Here is a 21440-nt window from a genome sequence, read left to right on the forward strand (position 1 = left end):
GGGACAGCCCCCGGCTCTGTCCGTCCACGCAGGTGCAGAGAGGGTTACCACTGGCTGCTACGGCACCAAAACAGCAACTTGGATTTAAGTCTCAGGCTGAGATGGCTGCGGCTTGGCTCTGGTGCAAAGGGTTTTCATGGCTCTTTTCAGTGTGTTTTGCCATGTGTGTCTGTCTGGGTTAGGTAACAAAAGGAGGTACCAGGCCAAATCCTGCTTATAGCTACCCTGGGATAGGAGTCACCAATGGAGTCACCCTGATCTACACCACTCTGCACGAGGACAGCTTGGCCCAGTAGCAAACGGACACCGAGAACTGTCCCAGGGCTGGGACCGGCAGCCAGGGCGACTCACCCAACCGTGTGGAGAAGGAACGGAGCAGCAAACGGCAGCGCTGGACGGGAGGCTGCCTGCACCCCTGCACATCGCTCTGCAATGCGCCAGCCAAGAGCTGCTGTGACCTGGGCCTGCGGCAGCCACTTGCAGCGTCGTGGGGGCTTCAGAGGAGGGAGGGAAAGGCAAGTGTGCGCTGCTGCCTCCTGCTCTGCCCAGGCCCCAGGGGCAGCCCGCGACCCCCACTCCCCCCGTGAGCCCCGCCCTGCTGATTGCACATGGGGTGAGACTGTCACTGGCCAGCACCCTCAGCCCCTCGGCCGGGGGCCAGGCAGGGCTCCCTCAGGCTGCCCGCCCCATCTCAGAGGAGCGTGGCTGCAAGGGTGGCCAAAGGAGACTCGGAAAGGAATGAACTGTCTGCCCCCAGGGCCTGAGAGAGGAGATGGCAGAGTTCTGGGAAGGGCTCTCGGGATAGTGGCGATAGAAGGGAGGGTCTGAGGGAGATACGGGGGGGGGACACCTGGGGCTTAGGGTGGACCAGGTGGGGGGGCTCAGAGGGGGGGTCAGGGTGGACCAGGTGGGAGGTAGAGAGGGACTCAGGGTGGATCAGCTGGGGGGGCTTAGAGGGGGGGTTAGGGTGGATCAGCTGGGGGGGCTCAGGGTGGACTAGCTGCGGGGGCTCAGGGTGGACCAGCTGGGGGGCTCAGGGTGGATCAGCTGGGGGGGGCTCAGGGTGGACTAGCTGCGGGGGTAGAGGAGGGCTCAGGGTGGATCAGCTCCGGGGGCAGAGGGGGTTCTGGGTGAGCGGGGGCAGAGGGGAAGGCTGCCATCCCTGCTCAGGGGATTGCTAGAGCATCTCTGGTGGCAGCAGGAGGAGGGGATGTTGTTGTCATGGGGACAGATCCTCCTTGTAGGGGCGGGACCTGAGATGGGTGACATCACCCCCAGGGGACGTGGGAGGATGCGGAACCGGAACAGACAGCAGTGCCTGGAGCAGGCAGTGCAGACAGCAGCTGCCAATCACTCACCTGGTCCTGAGCGCTCTGCATCCCGGCAGCGGCAACAGCATCCGGGTCTGGGAGGGGAGAAGAGCTGGCACACGCCAAGCACTGCAGCTGGTACCCAGCCCAGCTCCACCCCTCCTCCTCCTGCCATTCCAGCCTCCTTCCCCCAGCCTCCACCCGCTTTGTTCTCCATCCCTCCCCTCCTCCATCTCCCCTCTGCTGCAAGGAGCATCTTCCGCTCTCGCCGCTCCGAGGGCACCAGGTCTTGCAGCCACTGGCCTGCCCAGGAGCCCGTGCACAGCGCTTTGCAGCTAACTTCGTGCCCTCCAGGACGAGTCCCAGGCCAAGGCTCCTGTCCCCTACCGTGGAGGCTGAGCTGGGATGCTGCTCTAGGGGTGCCCATGGTTCTCACCCTGCTCGTCTCCATCCATAAACTGTGCCGTTTTTTTGCCATGTCCAGTTCGGAGAGGGTGTCGGTGCCTGAGTACATGAGCCATGCGTGCTTGTGGCCCGGGGCGGGGGCTGCCTGCAACCACCGAGAAGTGTCCCCTGGGGTGAGCACGGATGTCCAGGTCGCTCTGGATCGGATCCTCCCTTACCTGCACCTGGCCATTTCCTCCATGAAGCAGGCAGTCGACCCCGAGGATCTCAGGAAGGGGATCGCAGAGATCTTCCAGCTGGTGGAGGAAGCCTGGGTGATGCCCACCCTGGGGAGAGATGTGGCCAAAGCTCTGTGTGATGTGATCCGCCTGGAGGGGGGCCTGGACCTGCTGCTGAACCTGCTCCAGGCAACAGAGCTGGAAACCAAGTGCCAGGCTAGCAAACTCCTGGAGCAGATCCTGGTGGCAGAAAACAGGTGAGTCTGCAAAGGGCCCACACCCTGCAGAGCCCTGCCCCCAGCACACCCCCACACAGCCCTCCTCCCAGTGCCCCACACAGAGACCTCCCCCAGCACCTTTTTATTAAGCTTTTGCTTTTCCACCCCTCTTGCTTTCCCTGCCACACACCCATCTGCCCAAGGGCCCCGGCACCCCTCCCTTCTGTTGCGGACTGTGATGAGCTCTGGGCTGCAGGCTCCTGGGGCAGGGCGTAGATAGAGTCATTCACACAAACAGGTGACTCCAGCAGCATGTTCCGTTTGTGTGTCACACGTTTGGGGTCTTTGTCACACCTGGCGTCCCCCGTTCAGGCCTCGGCAGTGAGGGGGACGTACCCTTTGGGAGCCGGCTCAGGGCAGAGGCTGCCCAGCGTGCTCGGTAGCTGAGGATAATGAACCATGGTTACAATGGTCATGCCTAGGGCCCTCCATTGCCCCACCGTGCTAGGTGCTGTACAGAGGGATGGGCCAGTGGATTTGACCAGAAGGCCCTAAAGGCTGGGGAGGTGGCAGCCATGAAAGAGGGGCTGAGGCAAAGTCCAAGGGACTCGCTGCCTGGGTCAGAGCTCTGGCTGGGAGGTGTGTTCAGTAACACAGAGGGCATGCAAGCCTCCGGCTCCCTGAGCTCCCAGAGCAAAGTTCCTCTGCCCCTCAGGATGACGCTCCCTAGCTGGGGATCTTAGCACGGCGAGGGAGAGAACTTCCTCCAGGAGGGTCTCTGCAGGGCTGTGCTCAAGAATTAGACTCTTCTGCTGGCCTGGCAGACAAGTGGTTAGTGATAACTGTGTATTCTCCAGCATAGGGATGGGAGCATGTGTGTGGGTCTAGGGTCTAGGACAGCTTGGATTTTCCCTTCTCTAAGTGTGTGCACTCAGATCTCTGCCCCCTTGAGACTGTCAGCTCCTTGGGGTGGCGCTGTGCTGTCCCCCACATCTGTGCACCCCTGCGCATCCACTGCATCACCAGGGATCATGCGTTCATTGGGACGAGTCACCCCAACGAGTGAAGCTTCTACTCCCGCTGACACTTGCTAGCACACTCTGGCTGTCGGAGCTACAGGTCCAAATGCTCAGAACACGTCCCAGGCTCAGCTACCTGGTCTCACAGGTCTCAGCCCTCGGCGGAAGTAGGCAGGGAGACGAGGACTTCTGCCCCTGACATCCATAGGAACCGGCTCAGGCACCTCTTGTATGGGCCAATGCACGTCCTTGGGTTGGGTCTGACAGCTCCCTCCAACCCTCCTGCTTGGATGAAATGAGACCTGCCCTTCATACTCAGTCACACAGCTCTGCCTGCTCAGAGCTGAGCACAGGTTTCTGGAGCAGGCAGCACAGAGGGCAGGTTAGTGCCTGGATGAGTTTTGCCACGGTCCTCTCTTGCTGCAGCCTCTCTCTGGGCTGGGCTGTGATATCATCTCCCGCAGGGTGCGTCTCATCACAGCCAGTGACCTCAGCCTGCTAGCGTGTCCCAGTGTGCTAGACGCTGCGCCAGAGAGCCGCTCTCCTTGTCCCCAGGACACTGAGTGGCTGGGGCCGGGGCAGGTGGTTCAAAGCCCTAACTCCCTGCGAGTTCAGTATGTTCTTCGCCCAAGCCCCGGTGTCAGTGCTGCAGATGACAGGACCATGGGCCGGCAGCTTCACCCAGACTCAGCCCATCTACCCTGAACTCTAGCGTAGGGTGACCAGATCACACAGGTGAAATATCGGGACGCGGGGGGAGGGGGGGAAGAGAGGGGCAGAGAAAAAAAAAAAAACAGCTGCCGGAGCTCCACGCCCTGCCCCCCCACCAGCTTGCCTCCACTCCGTCTCCACCTCCCCCCTCCCTCCAGCGCTTGCGCCGCCATACAGCTGATCAGCGCAAGCCTGGGAGGGAGGGGGGAGGAGGAGGAATGCGGCGTGCTTGGGGAAGAGGCGGGGCCAGGGCGATGATTTGGGGAAGGATCCAATGGGGCAGTGAGGGGGCAGGGCTGGGGGCGCGGGGCCAGGTTGGGGATTTGGGGAGGGATCCAATGGGGCAGTGAGGGGGCAGGGCTGGGGGCGCGGGGCTAGGGCGGGGATTTGGGGAGGGATCCAATGGGAGAAGGAGGGGGCGGAGTCGGGGCGGGGGGGGGCGAGCCCCCTTCAGGCTCCGCTCCGCCTGTGAGTGGAGGCAAAATATCAGGACAATTCGGCTGCCGACCTACCTTCGGTCGGGATGCGGGACAAATAAGCAAATATCAGGACAGTCCCGATAAAATCCGGACGTCTGGTCACCCTACTCTAGCGGTTCCCTCCTGACTGCTGACATTGGCCTTTCTGCCCCGTCTGTGAGCTAGGCTGTTGGTTTCTCTGGTTCCCTACCAATTATCCCCACAACCTTTCCCTGACCCCTGTGCTGGCTGCCCAGAGTCCCAAGCCTGGTTCCTTGCTCCCAGACTGGACTGTATCTGCTCTCGTCTGTTCTGGACAATGCAAACCTAGGGTCTTGGACCCTGCGCGGAGGAGGCCGAGGCAGGAAGACTGCAATCTGACCTGAACTACTTCTTTTAATGGTTCCTGCAAACCTGACAGTCACGTCGTCTAGCCCACCGGTCCTGCCAGCTGCCCCACTGTCACGGAGTATTGGGGGACTCAGGGCCCTGCACCCCCGGCTTCCTGCGATTCACCATGACTCTCAGCCAGCCAGTAAAGCAGAAGGTTTATTTGGATGACAGGAATACAGTCCAAGACAGGTCTTGCAGGCACAGACAACAGGGCCCCCCTCAGTTAGGTCCAGCTTGGGGTCCCAGGCATCCCAGCCCACCCCCCTTTGGGGGGGTCAGAGCCATCTCTGCCTCCCAGCCATCTCTCCAGCCTGCTTCCAGCACTCTCCTTCAGCGACCCCTCCCACAGCCTTTGTTCAGTTTCCCGGGCCCCGGAGTCACCTGGCCTCCAACCCCTTCCTGGGTTCTCATGTTACAAGCTCAGGTATGTTCCCTCGGGCAGACTCCCATCCCCCGATGCAGACCATCCTAGCCACACTCGCCTGTCAGCATTCACACACCCCAGCAAGAACAGTCCCAGTTCGTCACATCTCTCCCCCCTTCGAGACCGAACTGAGCGGGGTCACTTTAGCCAGTGACCTGGGGAAGTTCGAACCTACCCCCGTTCCCATGGATGCCCCCGCATCCCTCCCAGTCCTTGGTGGGAATTACACCAGGCCCCTCCAGTTTCACGCCCCCCCTTAGGTCGGGGGTGCTTGATGGCACTCGCAGTTCGCATGTGGGAAGGTTTATGCGGCCTGTGCCCTTTTTCCACCCCCATACCTCTGGGGTTCCAACTGGGCTGTGGTCTTCTCCCAGCGCTCCAGTCTGGAGGTCTGTGCTTTGGGCTCTCTTGGTTTAGAGCCGCCCTTTTAACCTTGGCCACCCTCCGGAAAGGATCCTTTATGCTGGGCAAGGGTCCTAAAGCTGTTTTCCCCTTGTCCCAGGCCTTCCTCCCCCTCTGACAGGGGTCACAGGATCCGCAGTACTGTCAGACAGTAACAAAGACCCCAGGCCAGTAAAAGCTCCGTAGCAGCCTCTGCTGGGTACGCCAGGTTCCCTGGTGCCCTGAGAGGGGAATGTCATGGGCCCGGTACAGCAGCTGGCGGCGATACTTCTGGGGTACCACCAGCTGCCTCCTGATCCCCCCTGACTCCATTTTCCCTGGGGGAGCCCATTCTCGGTACAGGAACCCCTTCTCCCACAGGAACCTTTTCCGGCCACCTCGTCCCATGGTCTGTACCGCATTGAGGTCGGCCAGGTCCCTTATCTTCCGCAAGGAGGGATCTCTCTGCAACTCGGCCTGGAACTCAGCAGCTGGGACAGGGATGGCCACCTGCTCTTTCTCGCCCGCTGGGTCTGAAGCTGCAGCCTCCCTGAGCCGTGTCCCTGGGCGTTCCCTCCCCACCAGGTTAGGGTCCTGCGCCTCAGGCAAGGCACCCCCCCCAAGGCCAGGGCGCAGTGCCCCTCACCGGCTCTGACTGCGGGTCACAACCAGTGCCTTTTGGGGGTTGCTTGGCCAGTTCTCCAGGTCCGCCCCCATCAATACCTCAGTGGGCAAATACGGGTGTACCCCCACATCCTTGGGGCCCTCCTTGGCCCCCCACTTCAGGTGTACCCTTGCCACGGGCACTTTGACTGGTGTTCCGCCCACCCCCGTCAGGGTCAGGTAGGTGTTGGGCACCACCTGATCTGGGGCCACCACCTCGGGCCAGGCCAGTGTCACCTCTGCGCCCGTATCCCAGTATCCATTGACCGTCCTCCCATCCACCTCCAGGGGAACAAGGTACTCTCTCCGGAGGGACAGCCCCGCGCCCACCGTATAAACCAAAAACCCTGAGTCTGGGGCATCCAGCCCCCTAGAGGAGCTGGCCTGGGGCCCTTCTCTCTCTTGAGCAGTTGATAAGCTGCCAGCCCCTCTTGCGTGAGAAGCCTGCCCCTCGTCCGTCTGGACCTCTACCAAGTTAACCCTGTGCGGGTTCGGTCTGCTCAGTCTGTCCTTGAGCTTGGGGCACTGGGCCCGAACGTGGCCTCTTCGGCCGCAGTAATAGCAGCTCATGTCCTGTGGGTCCCCTCGAGCCGGTCGGTTGTCCCTGACGCTGGGCATTCCCCGTGGGAGGGGATTCCCCATATTCCCCTTTTGGGAGGTCCCAGGGTGACTCTCTCTCTGCATCGCGGCGGGCCTGTTCCTTTGGGGCTCCTCCCTGCCACCCCCTGACCGGCTCTTTACAAACTCATCGGCCAGCTGCCCTGCGTGTCGCGGGTTCTCTGGCTTTCGGTCCACCAACCACAGCCTCAGGTCGGATGGGCACCGCTCATACAGTTGCTCCAGTACCAGCAGTTTAATCAGGTCCTCCTTCGTCTGGGCCCCATCAGCCCACTTGCTGGCGTATCTTTCCATGCGGACGGCTAGTTGCAGATATGAGATCTCAGGGGTTTTATCCTGACTCCGGAACCTTTCCCGGTACATCTCAGGAGTCAGCCCAAACTCCCGTAGCAGGGCCTTTTTGAATAGTTCGTAGTCCCCTTTCTCTGCCTCTCCCAGTTGGCGGTACAATGCCACGGCTTTGGGGTCCAGTAAGGGGGTAAGGACCCGGAGTCTGTCCGCGGGATCAACCCGGTGCAGCTCGCAGGCCGTCTCAAAGGCCTCCAGGAAGTCATCCATGTCCTCCCCCTCCTTGCGTGGGGCCAGGATGCACTTATCAAAGCTCCGTGCAGTCCTGGGTCCCCCCTCACTCACCGCAGCCGGGGGTTCGCTGCCCTTCAATCTCGCCAGTTCCAGTTCATGCTGACGCTGTCTCTCATTCTCCTCCCGTTCATGCTGACGCTGTCTCTCATTCTCCTGTCTCTGTCTCTCTTTCTCCTCCCGTTCATGCTGACGCTGTGTCTGTTGTTCACGATCCTCCAGCTCTCTCAGTTTTAGCTCTTTCTCCCATTCCAGCCAATTCCGCTCCACGGATGCCGAACGTCGCCGGGAGGATCCTCTGCTGGCCGGCGAGCTTCGCCGGGAGGGTCCCCTGCTGGCCGGGGGGGCCACGGCGCCTTCGGTATTTGCTGGGCTCCTCCCCACCCTTCCCCTAGGCATAGGAAGGAGGGGTCTCGGGAAGCCCTCAGCAGCCGGCTGACCACTCCCAGCTGGGACAGACACTGGTGCCTGCGCTGCATTTGCCATGCTGCTTCCCTGAGATATAGGGATCAGTTCATTCGCGCGATCTTCCGCCTCCAGCCGGGCAATGAGCTGTGCTTTGGTGAGCCTCCCAATGCACAGCCCCCTCTGCTTGCACAGCTCCATCAGGTCGCTCTTAAGCCGCTTGGCATACATCTTCCTGCTGGCCACTCCCAGGGCTGGGTGCTCACCGCTCCCCACAGTTCCCAGGGGGACCCCTAGTGTGCCAGCCCTTCTCGAGGTCACCACCTCTCTGCCAGGGTCGAGCTGCAGACTCCTCCGCCCCTGGGACCACTCGCTGCGATCCCCCCGGGGGACCCTGTTACTGCAAAAGTCCTTCTCGCTGGTCACACACTCCCAGGGGTAATAACCGTCTCTCTCTCACTCTCCAGCACGCCTGGTCCCCGTCAATCCCCCTTCGTTTTACTGTTCCCCAGTCACTTACTGCAGGAAGCGCCGTCCACGGGGTGCAGTAGATCCCACCACTGCCACCAGTTGTCACGGAGTATTGGGGGACTCAGGGCCCTGCACCCCCGGCTTCCTGCGATTCACCATGACTCTCAGCCAGCCAGTAAAGCAGAAGGTTTATTTGGATGACAGGAATACAGTCCAAGACAGGTCTTGCAGGCACAGACAACAGGGCCCCCCTCAGTTAGGTCCAGCTTGGGGTCCCAGGCATCCCAGCCCACCCCCCTTTGGGGGGGTCAGAGCCATCTCTGCCTCCCAGCCATCTCTCCAGCCTGCTTCCAGCACTCTCCTTCAGCGACCCCTCCCACAGCCTTTGTTCAGTTTCCCGGGCCCCGGAGTCACCTGGCCTCCAACCCCTTCCTGGGTTCTCATGTTACAAGCTCAGGTATGTTCCCTCGGGCAGACTCCCATCCCCCGATGCAGACCATCCTAGCCACACTCGCCTGTCAGCATTCACACACCCCAGCAAGAACAGTCCCAGTTCGTCACACCCACATGGCAGCTCACGCCAGCTTGGACATTTTCATCCACAATTCCCCTTCCTCTCCTGGTCTCCAGCAGGTTTCTACCCAGCCGCCGTTCTGCCTCCTTTTCCAGGACTCAATGCCTGAGCCATTGTGCTCTGCACGCACCCTCAGCTCCTGCCTGCTAGGGTGGCACTGAGTCCAGGCACCAGCAGGTAGTTGAGACGGACACTGCCTTGACTGTGCAGCTGAGGAGACGCAGAGCTCCCACCACTGTGGGTCTGCACAGCTGGGTGTCCAAAGAGGCTGCCACCGACGGTCAGGACTCACTTTTCTAGGACAGGAACGGAGGCAGAAGGATTCATGCTTAGAAGGTGAATGCACGAGGCACGTTCTTTGCACACGCATCTGTGTGTGAGCGTAGTGGGACTCGTTGCTGTCGGGGAACGGCTGTAATGTGCACGTTCAGCGCAGGAGCAGGGGACATTTCTGAGGGCAAGGTCTCTGCAAACGCTGCTTGGTGCAAGTATCGATCAGCACGTACTGCAGCTGGCCCTGCTATGCGGTCTGGGGCTCATCCAAATTTACAGCCTATTCTGCCCCCTCCACTGCGCCCAGTGGTAACAGCGGGGCCCAGAGAGGCAAAGAGGTTAATGAGGAGAATGCATTAGGATGACATTAACATGGGAGGAAACGTCAGCTCAGAGAGCTTGAATTCAGCCCCTCGGTTCCTGGCAAGAGGGAGCGGCCGTTTGGCCCCGCTGTCGGACTCAGCCAGAACCACACGTCCTGCATCTGGGCCAGGAGACAAGTCTGTTCATTCTGTTCCCAGCCAGACCCCTTGCTGCAGTCTAGCAGGCTGTGCTCTCCCCTAGCAAATGCAGGCTTGGAGGGTCATTGAGCCCAGAACCCCATGGGGGTGAGACCAAGGTACCCCTCCCCCCAGCATTCCCAGGCTGAACACTGAGCCGCAGCACTTCACACTAAACTCAGGTTCTCAGCCTGGTTCCTGCCATGGCCGCACAAGCTGCCAGGTGCAGCCGCTCCTACCCAGAATCCTTTGCAATGATTCCCATGCTGCAACAAGCTCTGGCTGACAGTGCCCTGCCCTAGCCAGAGATTCGGAGAATCTCCGAGCCCCTGGTGAGCCTGGAGCCTGGGTGGAAGGGCCTGGACTCTGGACCCCAGCCCCAGGCTGAGTCCGTTTTCCAGAGCTATCTGAGTGGATTGCTGTCCGATTTAGCCCAAGGTCACTGTGAGCAGCACAGAGAACAGGAGTTCCCAGAACCACCCATCTCACCTGCACTGAGGGGAAAGAGGGGCTGCCTGCGTTGCATCCCTTGAATTTGGCAGACAGAGACTTTGCTGACCCTCCAGCCCACCCCTCTGTGGGCTCCGTGGCCCAGAAACGCAGTGGTTTGTCCCAGCCACTGCCTGGAGCTGTGATCAGTACTGACTGCTCCAGCGCTCCAGCCACGCTTGTACTGGACCTGCACTCCGCATTAGCCTGTTGGTGGCATGGTGCAGAGGCCCCACGCACTCTGTCACAACCTGGCCAGACACCGGTCTGCTGGGAGGGGCCCCACTACTTGTACTGGAGCTGCGTGGCACCCTGGCACTGTTTCTAGCTCTGGGTCTCCAGGGCTCACTCCCAGCTTCCGGTCTCTTGTCCGAGCCCTTCCTTAGGATGAGGGTCTCCATAGTCCTGTTGCCCCAGACCCTGGAACCAGCCGCCCCGGGTGCTTCCAGATGCTCTCCCAGAGCGCTGGGCTCCTGGTTTAACCCCTTCAGGGACAATGGGACAGGGATGCAAGGAGCTTCCTAACCACATCGACTTTACTACAAGAGCACTAGAGAGCTACAGATCTTTGCAAATAACTAAAATCCCAACCCTCCATTCCCACCCCACCAATCTGATCCCTCACCTCCTGGGAGACCAAGGACTGGTCAGCGTTTCCAGCTGGGGAGAGTCCCTCCCGCCCCCCCCCACCCCCAGCCAGTGCCTCTAGCATGTCATGGTGGGTGGCTAAATACAGTCTCTGTTTGCCATGTGGCCAGACGGAGAAAGTCCATCTCCTTCCCCCAGTCAGACGTCTGCACACACAATTCATTGTTCTTGGGCCAGCTGTCAGTTGTGATGGCCCCAGATTGCTTGTCACGACTTCTGTCACAGTCATTCAGCTCAGCGTCCAGGACTTTTCTGGGCTGGGCATCTGGTTGGACTGCGGCCTAACAGACCATGTTCTCGTGGGCACAACCAGAACCGGGGACAGGCTAAGGACAAGGAGACAGTGGCGCTTACAGTTTACTACGACATATGCCCTCCGCCCCCATCACATGCTACACAGTTCCTGGACAGACATCAGAAGTGAGTCATGGGCACGAGCTGTGGGCCCCAGCAGGACATGCCCCAAGTAACCCATCCCTAGTCAGGGTGTTGGGAAGCAAGGAGGCTCTGTGACGTGGCGAGAAAGCCCCTGGACAAGCACTGGAGACCTGGCTGGGGAGCAAGTGTCGCTACCAGAGGCTGCTCCCAGCTTTCATCGAGCGAACGCCCCCCTTGGGCTCAGAGGCAAGTGAGAAGGGAAACAAGAAGCACAGACAGGAACAGGGCCGGCTTCAGGCACCAGCTTCTCAAGCAGGTGCTTGGGGCGGCCGCTCCGGAGAGGGGTGGCAGGTCCAGGTATTTGGCGGCAATTCAGCGGACAGTCCCTCACTCCGCCTGGGAGTGAAGGACCTCCCGCCAAATTGCCACCGCAGATCGCGATCGCGGCTTTTTTTAGATCGCGATCACTGCTTTTTTTTTTTTTTTTTTTTTTGGCTGCTTGGGGCGGCCAAAACCCTGGAGCCGGCCCTGGACAGGAAACAGGCCTGCAAAGCACAAACTCAAGAGCCTTTGAATAAGGGCCTGGCTGGCAGTACCACAATGGCCTGGAGCAGAGAGCCAAACCGCAGCAAACCTGGTGCTCTAGGGAGCTGGGATGAGGCTGACGGACAGAGAGGGCTTTGCCGAGGGTTGTAACCACCTGTGCCAGTCAAATGGACAGAACCACCTGAAGAACACGTGCAGGAGCATGAGAAGTGTAACCGTGTCTGTAGACCCCAGGGGAGCGTGTCCTTACACATTCCTGCTCACAGTGGGGACAGCGAATCGTGGACAATCCAGCTAACATGCCAGAGGAAGGGAGTGTGGGACTCTGCTTGTGTGTGTGTCTATCTGTCTCTCTCCCGTTAACTCCAGGGTGACTCCAGACCACTTCCAGAGCATTAACAGAGCCGGGCACAACGGGCCCGTCTGGGTTCTGAGGACCCATGAAGAAGGGTCCTCTACGGAGTAGGGAGATGGCTGATGGTTGGTGGGAGCTTTGCTGAGAAAATGGGGAAGGCTGGAGGATTTTAGGGACAAGCCTCATTGGGGGAGGGGAGTCAGGTGAGGTGTAAATCAGGAAATTCACTTGCTGCTCATGTGATGGCCTGGGATGGGATCCCTTGGGAGCTGGGTCTCTGGGTCATGCTTCCTCAGGGGGATCCAGGTGCTCTCTGGATCTAAGAGGATTTGTAAGGCTCTTCAGGCATGAGAACAAAGTGGTTCTTTAGTACCAGCCCTGTATGTATCTAACCACACTATGGAGGGGCAGGTATCCTGGCAGCCAGTCTACACGGGAGACAGCATTCCGCCATCTGTGCCCCTTGGAGCCATTCCACTGCCAATAGAAACCTCTGTCCCTCCTGGAGTACATACCGGTCTCTTAGTGCCATGTAAAGGTGACGGGTTCAGTCTCTGGTTGCCCTGGCACTGCCATTCTCTTTGATTTCACCCCTGCTTCTCTTTCACCCAGGGACCGGATTGCCCGGATTGGGCTGGGGGTGATCCTGAATCTGACCAAGGAGCGAGACAGCCCCCAGGTGGCACGCAGCCTCTCAGGTATCCTGGAGCACATGTTCAAACACACTGAGGAGACCTGTTTCCAGCTCATTTCTGACGGGGGCCTGGATGCCATCCTCTACTGGTGCCGCTGGACCGACCTCGTTGTACTGCGCCACTGCGCCATGGCCCTGGCCAACTGCGCCATGTACGGCGGGCAAGCCAACCAGCGGCTGATGATCGAGAAGAACACGGCAGAGTGGCTCTTCCCACTGGTGTTCTCCAAAGATGACGAGCTGATCCGCCTGCATGCATGCCTGGCCATCACAGTGCTGGCCACCAACAAAGAGATCGAGAAAGAGGTGGAGCGGTCGGGGACCTTGGCGCTGGTGGAGCCCTTCATCGCCTCTCTGGACCCGGAGCGGTTTGCATGCGACTTGCTGGACAGCAGTGACAATAGTCAGGGAAGGACAGCAAAGGACCTGCAGCATCTGGTGCCCTTGCTGGACAGCTCGCGGCTGGAGGCGCAGTGCATCGCTCTCTTCTACCTGTGCATAGAAGCCGCCATCAAAGCCAGGCAGAAGAAAACCAAGGTATGGCTGGGTTTGGGGAGGCAGGGTTACCTGGGACAAGTAGATGTGGGAGGAGGAGGGGCACTGAGGTTGCATCCAATCAGCCCTGCAGCCTCTGGGAAATGGGGCATCGCTTGCTCCCCCTGTGTGCTCACAGTTCTGCCTATTAGGGTGCTGTGGTAGTCCTGAAATGCCACGTGCCAGGACTGCGCAGCACGAACCAGCGGGAAGGCACTCGGGGAAACAAGGATGTGATGGCTCCTGCTCTTCTGTGCCCAGATTTTCAGTGAAATTGGGGCTGCTCAGAGCCTGAAGAGGATAGTGTGTTACTCCACCAACACCACCGCCTCGTCGCTGGCCAAGAAGGCGCTGCGCATGATGGGTGAGGAGGTGCCTCGACGGATCCTGCCCACCGTCTCCAGCTGGAAACCCATCGAGGTGCAGACGTGGCTGCAACAGACTGGATTCGACAAATACTGCCAGAGCTTCCTGGTAGGGCCATGCTTGCGGGGAAAAGGGCAATGGAAAGGCCCTTTGCTGGGAACACACAAAGAACCCACCTTGTAACTGTCTGTAATAAGGAACCCTATAGATCCAACGTCACCCAGAGCAATGGAGCAATTCATGGCCACTGCCACTCCAGGGCAACATCTCCACCTGGCACCTTCAGCCTTGAGGAGAGCTAGACGGGACTAGGCCCGTGTCTTGTCTCACCAGTGCTGCAAGCCCCAGAGCAGGAAGCCAGCCCTCCATCCTCATGCACGGCCATCCCAGGGCAGAATCCTGCCTGATCACAGCTGGGGCAATAGGCCGCCGTGTGTCACGTCTCACCCAGACCCGATAGCCAGAGCACGCTGGAATCACAGAGCAGGAGTGTGGAGGGAGAGGCTGTTGACGAGCAGTCCCATCTCTGGATGGCAAAGAGAATGGCTTAGGGCACCGGAGCTGCCCGTGAGCCCCCATGTGGGGCTGCCCACCGTGCACTGCATGAGCATCTCATCCATGCCCCCAGGCTGAGTCTCCTCCCTGGCGCAGGGCTCCATGTGCATTGTGCAGCAGGCCGTGGTGGGCTGCTCTGACACCTCCTCTCTTGGCAGGAGCATGAGGTGGATGGGGACTTGCTGCTGCGACTGACGGAGACGGATCTGCGGGAAGATCTGGGGATGGCCTCTAGCATCATCCGGAAGAGGTAGGACCCTTGTGTCCAACAGCAGTTGCTGCAGAGACAAGTGGGAGAGTCTAGGGCAAAGCTCTTCGACTCTCCCCTCCGCTCCCTGCTGTGACAGGAGCACCAGAGGCAGCTGCCTCTGACCTCACACTGGGAGAGGCTGGGCTCTTGGGGAGGGATAGCTCAGTGGTTTGAGCATTGGCCTGCTAAAGCCAGGGTTGTGAGCTCAATCCTTGAGGGGGCCATTTAGGGAGCTGGGGCAAAAATCAGTCTGGGGATTGGTCCTGCTCTGAGCAGGGGGTTGGACTAGATGAACTCCTGAGGTCCCTTCCAACCCTGAAATTCTATGAACTCTGAGGTTCTACTGTACACAAAATGGACCTAGAGAAACACCACCAAAGGCCCTGTGCCCAGCTGTGACTCCATCCTGCTGCTGGGGGAGTTCTCACAAGGTGGCCAATGCCACAGGGAGTGGCTGAATGGGAGGGGCTCTCCTCAGCACAGGAACTGGGCTGGGGCCCTGTGTGCTACTCAGAAAGCTGCAGACTGACCCTGGATTCTGCTCCCCCGGCTGCAGGTCCTGCCCCTTCACGTCTCAATGCAGAGATGTTCCATCAATCAATCGTCTGTCTGTCTGTCCATCTCTCTCATGCACCCTTCACCACAGGATCTGGGCACTCTCTTCTCTTCCTGAGTGCCTGCCTGACCCCGAGCCCCATCAAATCCCTCTCCCCCTATGCTTACATCCATTGACTTGCCAGGTTTTTCCGGGAGCTGACGGAGCTGAAGACATATGCAAATTACTCCACCTGCGACCGCAGCAACCTGGCCGACTGGCTGGGCAGCGTTGACCCCAAGTTCCGCCAGTACACGTACAATCTGGTGACTTGTGGCATCGACCGCAACTTCCTGCACCGTGTGACGGAGGAGCAGCTGCAGGAGGACTGCCGCATCAATGTGGGCTTCCACCGCGTGCGCATTCTCTCTGCCGCCAGGGGTAAGGACCTGTTCCCTTCTCAGCACAGAGACACCGGGGGCCAGTCTGGTCACTGGTCAGACCTGGCCAGGGCTGGTCAGCTCACTGGGTCGGGGGCCGGATGGGACTAGTCTGACTGCCGGGTGACCATTCACAGATCACCATTAACTCTTCGCTGCTATCCACACTCATATCTAGAAATGCTTCACTCTCCCCTGCCGTGCAGTGGCTGCAAATCCACCTCTGAGGGGCCTGATGTGTTTATCAGCTACCGACGGAGCACTGGCTCCCAGCTGGCCAGGTGAGTGCCGAGGGGATCGCCCCACGTGGACCCACTCCAGGGGTCTGTGTCATGGTGCTGATGGCTTAGGAATGACCCAGGATCTCTCTGTGGGCAGAGAAGGACAGAGCAGAATCTGGAGGGGACAGTGCCTGAGGCTCAGTGAGAGCAGAGCAGACTGGAAGGGGAATTCAGCCCCCAAACCCCATCCTGCTTCCCTGCTGATGCTGACTTGCACCTTCCTCATTCTACCCCCCTGGTGGCCCAGTCAGAGCAGGGCTTAAAGCCTCCCTCCCTGTTAGTTCTGTGACAGCCCACACACCTCGAGCCTGCGCAGGCCTGAGCCAGCAGCTACCGTCTGGAGGCTGCAGTTGGCTCTGTGGAAGCCTGTTCTCTCGGTGCCCCTGGCTCAGATGACAAGGACAGGGGGTGCCCTGATGGTGTCTCTCTTGCCCCCAGCCTGCTGAAGGTCCATCTGCAGCTGCATGGCTTCAGCGTGTTCATAGATGTGGAGAAGCTGGAGGCGGGGAAGTTTGAGGACAAGCTGATCCAGAGCGTGATGAGCGCCCGCAACTTCGTGCTGGTTCTCTCGCCAAACACGCTGGATAAGTGCATGGGGGACCCTGACCGCAAGGACTGGGTGCACAAGGTGAGAACCCCCGGGCAGGAGCGCAGAGGGACTTGGTGGCACCGCGGGAGTGGGAGGGGCTGGAGATGGCTCTGGCTGCCATGTGGGAGCCATGAGGTAAGCTCTGGGCTTTCCCCTCAGGAGATCGTGACGGCCCTGAGCTGTGGGAAGAACATCATCCCTGTGGCTGACCATTTTGAGTGGCCTGATCCCCAGGATCTTCCCGAGGACATGAGGGCTGTCCTGAAATTTAACGGCATCAAGTAAGTGCGGGCGTGGCCCTGTCCCAGCCGTGCTCTTGTGGTGGCTGCTGACTTGTGTGGCGTGCAGGCAGTGCGATGCAATCTGAGGCGGTGGGCGGGTGAGACAGCAGACGCAGGCCGCTGAACGTCACTTCAGGGCAGGGGGTGCCGGCCTCTCTGCAGCTGGGACCCATCTTATCTGGGAGGTGGAATTTTCTTCTCCTGGTCTCCCTTGAATAATTCTCCTCCCTCCTTGGTGTTTTGGCCCCTCAGCTACCTGCAGGCAGATCTCGTGTCTCCTGTTATCCTTCAGCCGAGCAGGGCAGACTGAGCTCTGTCCATCCCTCCTCCTGACCCAATTGCTCCAGCTCCTTCATTGCTTCTCCTCTTCTTCCCTGAGCTCTGCTTGCCACTCGTGCAGGATCCCAGACGCGTCCCAGCACCCGTGGCCCCTTGGCACTTTGAATGGCATCCCAGGAGGAGTGGGGGGGGGTCCCTACTGTGCCCGTGGCCCAGGCTTCCCAGGGTTGCTACCACGGGGCCATAGCATGAAGGAGCCTTTTCTGTGCTGCTGGGGTTCAGCTCCCTGCCTCTGCTAGCCACAGGCAACCCAAACCCTGCCTCTCAGCCCACGTGGGCTCCACTGGCCCCCATGCAGGTGCCAATAGGACACTTCAACCCCCGCAGTGCCCAGCCCCGGGGCACTGGTCACTCGGGATGTTCCCAAAGGAACAGCACGCCAGCTTCCCAGTGACCTGAGACCCCGCTCTGCGTCACACACAGCACTCAGGTTTGCTTCCTGAGAAAGCAAGTGTAAGTAGCAGAGAACAGAGAGTCATAGGGCAGCCAATAGAAACACTGGAAACAAAGGGTTACTTGTAAAATCAAATCTTCACATGCCTGAGCCCTGCTCTGCTGAGCTGCTGTCACCCCGAAGTCTTTCCCCTGCGCTGTCCCACTGGGATGGCCAAGACCCTGCTTTCATGAGGCCCAGCCTGCTGTCTGCACCCCCAGATAGATCCTCTCTCCTCCTTTGCTCTTCACTGGAAAACAGACCCCTGGTTACCTCATGAGCTCCCCCGTAGCGGGTGACTCCACATGCTGCCAGACTCCCACTGGGAGACACACAACACACAATGGCCAATGGGGGAGAGAAGTGGTGGGACCTGACTTAGGGACGCTGCCTGTGGGTGACCTGCCTGTAGCTACAGTGCCCAGCGTAGACAGAGACATGCCTCCTTTCACAGGACCCGCACGGCCCGTTGGCAAGTAGGGTGACCAGACAGCAAGTGTGAAAAATCAGGACAGGGGTGGGCGGTAATATGAGCCTATATAAGAAAAAGACCCAAAAATCGGGACTGTCCCTATAAAATCGGGACATCTGGTCACCCTATTGGCAAGGGGATGATGTAACACCCGTACGTGAGCGCTGGGGAACTAGAATGTAAACACCAGCCCCAGGGTTTCCTGTAACCCGTATGCACCTCTGTGCCCTCTGCCAGTTGGTATCGAGGTTCTTCGGTCACAATGGCATCCGGGGGGGGGGTCTGACAGTGCCCATAACCCGGGCACACTGAACAGCACCCGTGGCCCAGTCTGACAGTACCTGTGGCCCGGGCACATGAACAGCATCCGGGGGGAAGGGGGGTCTGACAGTGCCCGTGGCTGACGCATCGAGCTCACCTGCAGACTTTCGAGTCCATTGAGCAGGGTGTGATAGTCCGTTTTCTCCCCTGGATGCAGATGGTCCCATGAGTACCAGGAGGCCACAATCGAGAAGATTATCCGCTTCCTCCAGGGCCGCTCATCCCGGGATTCTTCAGCTGGCTCAGAGAACAGCCTGGAGTGTGCAGCCCCTCTCGGGCAGACCTACAGCCAGGCAGGGCCACCCCATATCCTCTAGGGCAGTGTTGTTCAACCAGGGACCTGCTTGCTGCTTTCCTACACTGCATCAGGGAGATCTCAGGGCGTGGCGCCGGTCCTCAGCCCGGCAGCTGAGAAACACGGTGCTAGGCACTTCCCAGAAGCGCTCTCCCCAAGTGGGGTTAAATCCTTCCTGTTAGAGCTTCCTGCTTCCAGGGCTGTGCCCTGGGCCTACCCCTGAGGGACCTGGACCACTTCCCTGGCTCAGACAGTGCAAGAGGAAGGGCCCTTGGCTGGGGCAGCAGCCGAATATCAACTCTCTAATTACCCTCCCATCCTCGAATCCAGCCCCGGCACCAAAAGGGATGTTCTCCCCTTAAGAGCAAAGAACACTTCCTATCTGCCTCCTACAGCCTGAGCCTGTGGGGGCCAGACAAGAGGGCCCGTCCCAATGCCCCCGGGGCAGGGAGACAGCTGTTCCCCTTCCCTCGCCATGACACCCACTCGTCTGACTCCCCCAGCCTGCAGAGAAAGTGATGGAGAACGCAGACCCCACCCAGAAATGTTTGCAGGAAGGAGGGGAGGGGGAGGAAGGGGCAGTTGAGAGGAAGTGGCCCATGCATAAGGCTACGATTTAGTCACAGGTATTTTTAGTGAGTCATGGACAGGTCAGAGACAATAAAAGTCATGGCCAGTGATCTGTCCGTGACTTTTATTAAAAACACCCGTGCCTAAATCTTAGGTGCTGAGGGGGGCAGGGGTGCTCTGGCAGTCGCTGCTGCTCCTGGGGGTGGGATCAGCCTGGGGCCCCACCGCCGCTCCTCCGGGCAGTGCCTGGGACCAGTTGCCTGGGGTCGCCTGAGCAGCGACCAGCGTGGCTGGTCCTAGGGACGCCCCAGCTGCTCGGGCGGCCCTGGGCTCAGCCGCACCAGCCGCTGCAGAAGTTACAGAGGTCCCAGAAAGTCATGGACTCCGTCACCTCCGTGAAAGACTCGCACCCTTACCCACGAGCTGTGTATTCACGAGGACTTCACAAGGAGCATCACGCAGCTGGCACAGGCTGCCATGTGGACTCCAGCTCCTGCACTTACACGCCCTGCTGGTGCTTGGGGACCATTACCAAGGGCAGCAGCTCAGGGAGCGAGTGGCACCACAAAGTGCCAATGGGCAGGAGAGGCCAAATGAAAGCAAAGCCCTGGAGCAATCCCCTTGTTTTATGTCAGGTCCCTACAACCTGCCTAGGTGGAGACCTCCCCTCCCCCCATCCCAAACAGCAGCTCCTGCCACCTCCTCGCGGCCTCTCTCCACATGCTGCCCAGCCTGGGGAGCCCTTTGCTTCTAGCTCAGGTAGAAATCTTTCCCGGGGGCCTTTGCAAAGTGCATCTTGTTTTTATCACCTGACGTCTCAGTTCTTGCCACTCTGGTGCCCTTGTAAAGCATTGTCAGGCCCATGTATGCAGGGCACAAAGCTGCCCGGGGCCTGGAGCGCGCTGCTGGGCGCGGCGTGGAAGGACGTTAGCTGCTGCATTGTACCTGTGGGATCATTATACACCGGCAAGGCACTGGGCTGTGGCTGTGTTTTATTCCTGCCGGCTCTGCTCTTCATCCCAGATTGGTCATGGCTCCTGCTCCGCTCAGAGGGAGGGGTCTGCGTGAGCTTCCCTCCAGCTTAGGCTTTGTTGGCTCCAGCGTTAAGTGACAGGCCGTTAAGTGACAGGCCGTTTCCTCACCTCCCCCATCCCGCTCACGAGCCCGATCCTCTGCACATTCAGAATCGGCCAGCAGGGTATTGGGGATGGGAGCAGAGGCCATTGCCAAGGCTGACGGGGGTTTCCTGGGTGTGGGCTGACAGCAGGACCTTGCAAGATGTGGGGCCAGGCACAGTTGTCCCATGTACTCTGGGCCCCGTTCACCGGGGGAGCGGGGGCTGTACTGCAGCTGGAGCTCAAACACAGGGCTTGTTTGCTTTACTTTGCCCCTTTCTGTGGCATCTGTGGGTGCAGGGAGAAGCCTGATGTCAGGCAGCCAATGTGAGATGGTCTCAGCTCGCTGTGCTGGGGCCTGGACCTCACCCTGCACCTACACCTCTGATCTTTGGCTGCTGCTGGAAGCTGCTCTTAACAGGCCCCTTTCTGACGCAGGAACTGGCCGGGGCTTTTCTTGGAGGAGATTTCGTCTCCTCCAAAGGGGTCCCCACTCTGCAGGCTGAAGCTGGCTGCTTGGCGCCACACCAAGCCCAGCCCCGCCCTAGGAAAGGAAAGGTCATTGGCCTATTGATCAGTGACAGCATGGTCCCCCTGCACACCCAGCGAGACAGACTTCCAGCTCCAGGTGATACACTGTGACCGGATGGCCAACAGAGGGCGCTCCTCGGGTACCACAGACATCACTTCTCATCCCCATCTTCACTGCAGCTCTCCTGCCTGTTCCTTCCTGCTTCCATTCACAGGGCAGCTCCTGCAGCAGCCCCTGCAGAGCGCAGCGCAAACACTTCAAGCCTGGCTGGAGCGTCAGGCCCACGGCAGGTAAACGCCCGGAGGCCTTGCACAGCACTCTGGGTACAGGAGCCGCCCACCCGAGCGCTGAGCGGGTTGCTTAGTCCCAGCAACACTGCGGAGCAGTTACAGCCGCTGAGCCCTCTCTGCCCACAAGCCGGCAGGCTCCAGCCACATGAGATGGGTCCAAAGAAAATGGGATGCGGTGAAGGAACATTCATTATTAATGAGTGGAGATGATGGGCTCCTGAATGAAGAACTGCTTTCAATTAGAGGCATTGGGGTTTGAGCGAGTGATGCCACGGGCCAGCAGCAGGTGGGGTGGCACAGCAATGTGTCTGCAGGTGATGTGATCGGAGACAGCCATAGGCACAGGGACACGGCCTGCCTAGGCTCTGCTCCCTCCGGCCTGCACCTTCTCTGCCACCCAGGCCTAGAGGGTGGGGAGGAGCCCAGCGCATGTCACTTTGGCACCCGACTGGAGAGTCTAACCCCAGCAGCACTGCAGGCCCCACTCAGGCCTCTCCTCCCCATGTGCTGAA

General features: G+C 59.7%; 1 protein-coding gene across 1 annotated transcript; it reads left to right on the top strand.

Moving 5' to 3' along the window:
* The first annotated feature begins 1359 nt into the window (after positions 1–1359).
* On the top strand, positions 1360–20242 carry SARM1 (sterile alpha and TIR motif containing 1). The gene is made up of 9 exons (XM_054008368.1): positions 1360–2190; positions 12649–13267; positions 13526–13738; positions 14344–14435; positions 15176–15411; positions 15589–15691; positions 16130–16319; positions 16440–16561; positions 18284–20242. The coding sequence occupies exons 1-9, from the start codon at positions 1736–1738 to the stop codon at positions 18441–18443; spliced, it is 2190 nt and encodes a 729-aa protein (XP_053864343.1). The 5' UTR covers positions 1360–1735; the 3' UTR covers positions 18444–20242.
* The last annotated feature ends 1198 nt before the right edge of the window (positions 20243–21440 follow it).

Source organism: Malaclemys terrapin, chromosome 18 (assembly GCF_027887155.1).
Source record: "Malaclemys terrapin pileata isolate rMalTer1 chromosome 18, rMalTer1.hap1, whole genome shotgun sequence".
In the NCBI taxonomy this organism is placed as follows: Eukaryota; Metazoa; Chordata; order Testudines; family Emydidae; genus Malaclemys; species Malaclemys terrapin.